This window comes from Entelurus aequoreus, linkage group LG11 (genome assembly GCF_033978785.1).
Source record: "Entelurus aequoreus isolate RoL-2023_Sb linkage group LG11, RoL_Eaeq_v1.1, whole genome shotgun sequence".
NCBI lineage: Eukaryota > Metazoa > Chordata > Actinopteri > Syngnathiformes > Syngnathidae > Entelurus > Entelurus aequoreus.
Window position 1 is genome coordinate 47,848,632 of NC_084741.1, and position 9,033 is coordinate 47,857,664.

Here is a 9,033-nt window from a genome sequence, read left to right on the forward strand (position 1 = left end):
TTGACAATGAGGTCTGAGTATGTGCTTTTACTGTCCCTTGGTGTCTACTTTTAAGTCTAGGTGGTGTAAAACAAGTGAAACATCAATACAGTATTTATTAAATTACAAGTTGAGTCCATTTTATTGACAAAAAATAGCCTCAAAACATTGCAACTTCTGCCACAACTTTCTGAAAACGCATCCACAAATTCAAGCATCTTTTGTCACGTTGGGGGCGCATGGCTGCGGTGGTTGTGTTCCCTCCAATGCAGAAGACAAGCAGGAGCAGCGTGAAGGTAGGATTGAGCTTTAATTCTTGAAAGCAGGACGAAAAATACAAACACTTGGACGCTAAACGAGCGTGGAGCCAAAAACCAAAATGTCACCGAGGGTGAACAGCGAAAAATTCTAGAGTGCGGAAAAAACACTTGAGTGAGGTGAAAAAAACAGAAGAAACGTAACTGTCATGTATAGTGAGCATTGACCCAGCAACCAATGCTGGGTGACTGAGAACTTTAAAGGGGAGTAATTTGGCGAAGTTGGTAGAGTGGCCGTGCCAGCAATCGGAGGGTTGCTGGTTACTGGGGTTCAATCCCCACCTTCTACCATCCTAGTCACGTCCGTTGTGTCCTTGGGCAAGACACTTCACCCTTGCTCCTGATGGCTGCTGGTTAGCGCCTTGCATGGCAGCTCCCGCCATCAGTGTGTGAATGTGTGTGTGAATGGGTGAATGTGGAAATACTGTCAAAGCGCTTTGAGTACCTTGAAGGTAGAAAAGCGCTATACAAGTATAGCCCAGTTATCATTTATCATTTAATAAACCAAAACACCTGGTGGGAACACTAGACTTAGACTTAGACTTAGACTTCCTTTTATTGTCATTCAATTTTGAACTTTACAGTACAGATAAGAACGAAATTTTGTTGCATTAGCTCGTTGTAGTGCAGGATAAAAGAGCAATAAGGTGCGATATAAAAAAAAAATTACTAAACAAGGGAAGTGTGGAGAATTAGTGCCCATGGAAACCAAAAGTAAACGAAAGGAAAGAGGGTGCACACCAGGAAACAGATCAAACATAACTCATGCCATGACCCGGGTAACAGATCATGACATCTTTGGCTGTAACAATCACACTAAAAACCTGCAAAATCCTCGAGTAACTGTATCATACAGCAGTCTATATTAAACGTTCAAATGACAAAACTTCATCAAGAGTTCCTTGCAGTGTAACGTTACCACCTGTCAATCACCTATTTCATGGAAATGAGTGGTTTAGTATGACACCAGTCTTAAGATATCCTTTTTATCCAAGTCAACTGTTATTCTACTGCTTTTAAAAACTTGAGTTTTTTTCATTTATTATATATGTATCCAAATATAAATATGAGTCAAGAACGCTTTGGCTAAATTTAAATGTTGTTTTTTTTTGTTTTGTTTTTTTATCTTTCTGTTATCTGTTTGTGCACCTGTGCATTTAAATCGGGGTTCCATTAGCTGCAATAGCAGTAAATCTTATGTTGCTCATTTGTCTAGTATTTTCAATGGTGTGAGGATAAAATTAGGCACAATAGGTTGCCTGGTTATGCTGCTTAGTAACACAGGAACGAGGTCAGCTCATAAATTAGGTGAACCCTGCATTAGCACAGGGTGTCAACAGCATTGAAATTCTCTCATTTAGCCTTTTGGGTGTGTGTGTTTAAAAACAAAAGAGTAACAAGACACTTAGCATTTTGTTCAGACCTCAACTCTTCAACATGACACAACATATTCTGCACCACAGGGAGGCCAGCCTGAAATAGATCGCTTATACCAATAGACGTATTTTACCGCTTCCTGGCAACTTTTTTAAAAATTATTTTAAAAATATATATGTAGAGAAGCGGCAAAAAAGGAGATGTAACCAAAAACAAAAAAAGTACATAATTCAGTATTGACATACATTACAAACCATCAGCAAGACAAGTATACTTTTTTGACTGATATTGTAACTATAAAAAAAAACATATTTGCCATTGGGGAATTCATGACTGACTGGACTGCATCAAAAACTTTAGGGGTACCTATTGAAGTGGCCAGGGAATATATTTGTCATTGAATGTTTCCACTCTTCTTTAGTGCAGGGGACTTGACCAATGCAAAGCCAAAAGGATGTAGCAAATTTCTGGAATAAAAAGGAATAATTGAAAAATATGACCAAGGCATGCATCACTTGGCGAAGCTGTAGGAGCCACACAAGAGTGAAGAAAGCGTGGCGACAAGTACAAAAATCAGCAATTAAGTCCCCTATTCATGGTCCATCCATCCATCCATCTTCAACCGCTTATCCGGAATCGGGTCACGGGGACAACAGCTCCAGCAGAGACCCCCAGACTTCCCTCTCCAGAGCAACATTAGCAACTTCCTCCTGGGGAATCCCGAAGCGTTCCAAGGCCAGAGAGGAGATGTAATCCCCCCATCTGGTCCTTGGCCTGCCGCGGGTTCTCCTCCCGGTGGGACGTGCAACGAGGACCTCCCTAGGGAGACGCTCGTGAGGCATCCTCACGAGATGCCCAAACCACCTAAACTGGCTCCTTTCCAAGTGAAGGAGCAGCGGCTCTACTCCGAGTCTCTCTCGGGTGACTGAACTTCTCACCCTATCTCTAAGGGAGATGCCAGCCACCCTTCTGAGGAAACTCATTTCGGCCGCTTGTATCCGCAATCTTATTCTTTCGGTCATGACCCACACTTCATGACCATAGGTGAGAGTAGGAATGTAGATAGCTCGGTAGACCGAGATCTTTGCCTTCTGGCTCAGCTCTCATTTCGTCACCACAGTGCGACAGAGAGACTGCAATACTGCCTCAGCTGCTCCGATTCTCCGGCTGATTTCCTTCTCCATCTTTCCTTCACTCGTGAACAAGACCCCGAGATACTTAAACTCCTCCACCTGGGACAGAGTCTCGTCCTCTACCTGGACTGTACAAACCATCGGTTTCCTGCTGAGAACCATGGCCTCAGATTTGGAGATGCTGATCCTCATTCCAGCCGCTGAACACTCGGCTGCGAACCGATACAGTGAGAGCTGAAGGTCACGAACCGAAGGTGCCATCAGGACCACATCATCTGCAAACAGCAGTGACGCAACCTTTAGCCCCCCGAGACGTATACCCTCTCCGCCATGGTCACGACTCTGCCTAGATATCCTGTCCATGAAAATCACTAACAGGATAGGTGACAGAGCGCAGCCCTGGCGGAGACCAACCCCCACTGGAAACGGATCCGACTTACACCCAAGCACCCGGACACAGCTCTCGCTTTGGTTGTACAGAGATTGAATGGCCCTCAGCAGGGTTCCCCTCACTCCGTACTCCCTTAGCACCTCCCACAAGATCTCCCGGGGGACCCGGTCATATGCCTTCTCCAAATCCACAAAGCTCATGTAGACTGGATAGGCATACTCCCAGGCCTTCTCCAGGATTCCCGCAAGAGTAAAGAGCTGGTCAGTTGTTCCACGACCAGGACAGAATCCCCATTGCTCCTCTTGAATCTGAGGTTCGACTATCGGCCGGACCCTCCTTTCCAGTACCTTGGCGTAAACTTTCCCAGGGAGGCTGAGTAGTGTGATACCCCTGTAATTAGCACACACCCTCTGGTGCCCCTTTTTGAAAAGGGGAACCACCACCCCAGTCTGCCACTCCCACGGCACTGTCCCCAACCTCCACAGGGATGTCCATGTAGCTTCTTTGGGCTACGTGGACTTACTATTCATGGTAAGTCTTGTAAATGATTCACTTGATGGATGATTAATTGATGGCATTTCAATTTATACAGTCCTACCTCGCTACATCGCACTTCAAATATCACGTTTTCACTACTTTCACTACTTTTTTAAAAGCTTATTCTAAATGGTTTTGGCCTAAAATGAGTGTTAAATTAAGTTGTATTTATGGGTTATACATATTACAGCGCAGTATTTGTCTTATTTATTACTAATGTGATGTGGCCATTGATAAAAGATATTCACAAAGCCAAGGACTTCCGTTTTCGGGTTAAGTTAAAGTTAAAGTACCACTGATAGTCACACACACACTAGGTGTGGTGAAATTACCCACTGCATTTGACCCATCCCCTTGTTCCACCCCCTGGGAGGTGAGGGGAGCAGTGAGCAGCAGCAGTGGCCGCGCTCGGGAATCATTTTGGTGATTTAACCCCCAATTCCAACCCCAGGTAATGGGACCCATTTTTATAGTCTTTAGTATGACTCGGCCGGGGTTTGAACTCACGACCTACCGATCTTCGGGCGGACACTCTAACCACACGGCCACTGTGCAGGTTCAATGCTAACAACAACAGGTTGCTAATCTTGGCACTAATGTATCTTCACTGCAAAAATAAAGTTCAGTTGGTCAACTTTATTTTGGTGCAACAAGTTTTTGATGTACTTTTTCTTAAACCCCTACCTCATCAATAACACATCTACACATTGGTGAGATAAAAGCCAACAGCAGGACGTAGCGCTGGAGTCGGCGTAGCACATCGGGCTGACAAGACACCTCTAAACTATTAGCTATCAACAGCTGTCCGTTTAGAGTGGCGATGAACTCATATGACTCATATGAAATTTATCTTTGATAACAATAAAACAGCTTTGGCTTGATCGATGTGGAATGACAACGCAGACACGCGATGCTAACATGGAATGCTAACATCACAGCTAAAGATTGTAGCTGCGATTGTCAAGACAGTCAAGTTGACCACGTTTTTGCAGAACAACATGCCTGTGGTTTCAGCACAACTAAGGAGCTACCCAGAATATGAGGTAATATTTCCACGTCATGGCAATGTTTTAATGGATGAGTGATGGCCACAACAATGACACTTGGAGGATCATCCTGGCAATCATGCAGTGAGTACTATAACGGTGACTATATGGATGTTATTTCATGATTAGAGGGCTCTAAATATGTTTTTTAAAAATATTGGAAGGATTTCAATGCTGTAACTATGAAGATATTAGATTTGTTAAGAATAAACCTAATTCATAAAAATATATTTACCATGGTAATGTCTGGTACCAATTAATAAATGACTATTTTGTATTTTTGAGTAAATTTTTTATTACCGCGTTAACTCGTGCGATTAATCGCAAAACATTACCACATTAACAGCGCAATACATTTGACCACACATGCTCCTTCATTTTAACTGCAGATGTTACCTGAAAGGCATGTTGCTTTTCGGTCAGTAAACAGGTCAGATTTGGACTCTAGGTCTTTTCCTGTGTTTTCACCATTTTTTCTGTTTAAGACTCTTATTTTGTCATCTCTTGTTTCTTTTTGTCACCATATGTTTAACCTTCACTCTTTTTCGAAGGCGATAGAAGTGCACCTGCTTTCTATTGTTAACTAGACTTGTATTGAGTCAAGCTTGGTCCTCTGCTAGTTGCTGGATCATTTTCTTTGCTTTGCTTTTTTGTGCTTATTACTTTTTAATCCTGTTATCCTTTGTGCACTTCCCTGGTGCACATTTTTGTTTTGGCTCTTCCTGCACTGTCCCTACAAAAAGGCCTTTTACAAGCACTTCACCTGCCATATTTTCATTCTGGGGTCCAGACAAAAACGCCAACAAAGAACATAACACAAACGGTACATTAAATTAAACTGTTAACAAGTTTTGATCGAATATATGACTTGCATTAAGTAAAACATTACTGTATTTCTCAGACTGTAAGGCACACTTAAAATCATTTAATTTGGTACATAGTGCAATGATAAGGTTGACCAGTAGATAGCAGTCACACATAAGAGATACATATATATTGCAAGTTCATGCCTGTTCAATAAATGACGCTAGCAAAGCAAGCCCAAAACTTTTATGTTTAATTGAGCATTACACACGGCGCTCTAAAATCTGTCAAAGTGTTTTAGTACGATTTTGTTAAGCTTCAAAGCTGCACCGCTTGTTGGATTATCGGCGCATTAATTACCATAGTCAGGCGTACTGTGCTTCAACATATGTGTACTATTATTGAAGAAACCCAAAATGGAACCTATTGCTTTTATTCCGTCACGTGACTTCTTCCTGGAAGTGAAAACCGGTGGTGGTCAACCAAGCCAAGATGGCTGTTGTACAGCAAGCAGCGCGGAAACTATCTGAGTACAAAAGAGGTTGAAATATTCCTGCAAAAAGCAGATATGAGCAAAAAAGCGAACTATGCAACGTAATAGATCCCTATACTTTATCAAAAAAAGATTTGTCGAGTGATATCAAGGACGCCGATCGCGTTCCCAGACAAATCGAACTGTTGTGCTCCAGACTACACTACACGACAAAACAGATGGAAACTTGGAAAAGCATGGAGGTCTACAACTTCTTTGTGTGTGGCTGGGACAAGGAAATTGGAGACTCTTCTGGTTCAATATGCATCGTTTTTGCTCGGGTAAGGTTGCATTTCATGATTTAACTCTGCTTCTACTGATGTTTGTTGCTGTTCCACACGCCTTTTACGAGTAGCATCTTTTCCCCATCTTCATCAAAATATAACTATAGATGTCAACATTGTGTATGTGCTGAAAGCTTCATTTATAATTGTTGCCTTTGGTAAAAAACTTAACTCTTTTAGGTTTTGCTCACATTTGCTTTCTTTCATTTAGACTCGCCGAGTTGGTGCTTTACAAAAAACTTCTAGCAAACGTGTTTAAGAAATACAGATAATATCAATATAATACCTAAATGGGAAATAATAAATGTTAAAAGTATATCAAACAAACCTTTAACAAAGTGATCACTGCAAACTCATGCATTCGTTGACGCTGCTCCCTTGGAGTGGAATGTGTGCTACTTTTCTCGTTGTTATTTGGTCAAATCTTGCACTTTTCTGCCCTTTTTGATTACCATCTCGAGGGACTCTTAAAGGCCTACTGAAATGAAATTGTTTTATTTAAACGGGGATAGCAGATCCATTCTATGTGTCATACTTGATCATTTCGCGATATTGCCATATTTTTGCTGAAAGGATTTAGTATAGAACAACGACGATAAAGTTCGCAACTTTAGGTCTCTGATAAAAAAAAGCCTTGCCCCTACCGGAAGTAGCGTGACGTCACAGGAGGAAGGGCTGCTCACATTTTCCTATTGTTTTCAATGCAGCGAGAGAGATTCGGACCGAGAAAGCGACGATTACCCCATTAATTTGAGCGAGTATGAAAGATTCGTGGATGAGGAACGTGAAAGTGAAGGACTAGCGTGCAGTGCAGGACGTATCTTTTTTCGCTCTGACCATAACTTAGGTACAAGGGTTCATTGGATTCCACACTCTCTCCTTCTTCTATTGTGGATCACGGATTTGTATTTTAAACCACCTCGGATACTATATCCTCTTGAAAATGAGAGTCGAGAACGCGAAATGGACATTCACAGTGACTTTTATCTCCACGACAATACATCGGCGAAGCTCTTTAGCTACGGAGCTAACGTGATAGCATCGGGCTTAAATGCAGATAGAAACAAAATAAATAAACCCCTGACTGAAAGGATAGACGGAAAATCAACAATACTATTAAACCATGGACATGTAAATACACGGTTAATGCTTTCCAGGCTGGCGAAACTTAACCATGCTGTTGCTAATGACGCCATTGAAGCTAACTTAGCAACGGGACCTCACAGAGCTAAGCCAAAAACATTAGCTATCCACCTACGCCAGCCAGCCCTCATCTGCTCATCAACACCCGTGCTCACCTGCGTTCCAGCGATCGACGGAGCGAAAATAGACTTCACGCGATCATAGATGTGGTCGGTGGCCCGGAGACGGAGGAAGTCAAGGTGAGGTCGGCGGCTAGCGCGTCTGCTATCCATCTCAAAGTCCTCCTGGTTGTGTTGCTGTAGTCCGCCGCTAATACACCGATCCCACCTACAGCTTTCTTCTTTGCAGTCTTCATTGTTCATTAAACAAATTGCAAAAGATTCACCAACACAGATGTCCAGAATACTGTGGAATTTTGAGATGAAAAAAGAGCTTTTTTGTATTGGATTCAATGGGGCCGAATACTTCCGTTTCAACGATTGACGTCACGCGCATAAGTCATCATATCTAGACGTTTTCAACCGGAAGTTTAGCGGGAAATTTAAAATTGCACTTTATAAGTTAACCCGGTCGTATTGGCATGTGTTGAAATGTTAAGATTTCATCATTGATATATAAACTATCAGACTGCGTGGTTGGTAGTAGTGGGTTTCAGTAGGCCTTTAAAAAACGTTTATCCTTTCCACAAATTGAACAATTTGTTAAGCCGAAAACAACACAAGGGCATTTTTCTTTCGAGAAAGGCTAAATGGCGCCACGTACCCATTGAGAACATAGCTGGCTTGACCACCACGCAAAATTTAATGGGCGAGACGTGAGCTGGACGTGACGTCAGTAACATCCCAGCAATTAGTAGACATATTATATTGTACATATTATATTGTATATTGTACATACATACCGTAATTTCCGGACTATAAGCCGCTACTTTTTCCCCTCGTTCTGGTCCCTGCGGCTTATACAAGGGTGCGGCTTATTTACGGCCTGTTCTTCTCTGACACCGACGAAGAGGATTTCGGTGGTTTTAGTACGCAGGAGGAAGACGATGACACAATGATTAAAGACTGACTTTTGTTAGGCTGGTTATTTTGATAACGTACAGGCGAGCACTTTGTATTACTTTGCACCGTTGTATTATTTGTACTCTGCACGAATGCTGTTCGCCATGTCAAAGATGTGAAAGTTTGATTGAATGATTGAAAGATTTATTGTTAATAAATGGGACGCTTTGCGTTCCCAAACAGTCATCTCTGTCCGGACAATCCCCTCCGTGGTAGCAGGAACCCCTATATACTACGGTAATTACACATCAGAACCCTGCGGCTTATAGTCGGGTGCGGCTTATATATGGAGCAATCTGTATTTTCCCCTAAATTTAGCTGGTGCGGCTTATAGTCAGGTGCGGCTTATAGTCCGGAAATTACGGTATTATTTTGTTTAGCAATATTATGCAAAACCAACTTTTCTTACCTATTGGTACCTGCTGTCGT

General features: G+C 42.2%; 1 protein-coding gene across 1 annotated transcript in view; it reads right to left on the reverse strand.

The window, feature by feature from the left end:
• Positions 1-8,403, reverse strand: part of dnah5 (dynein, axonemal, heavy chain 5) — a 251,509-nt gene extending 243,106 nt beyond the window's left edge. The window contains exons 1-2 of the mRNA XM_062062242.1: positions 8,358-8,403; positions 7,699-7,793 (exon numbers count right to left, since the gene is read on the reverse strand). Of these exons, the coding sequence (XP_061918226.1) occupies positions 7,699-7,793; positions 8,358-8,403 (141 nt within the window). The remainder of the gene's footprint in view (positions 1-7,698; positions 7,794-8,357) is intronic.
• Between the last annotated feature and the right edge of the window lie 630 nt (positions 8,404-9,033).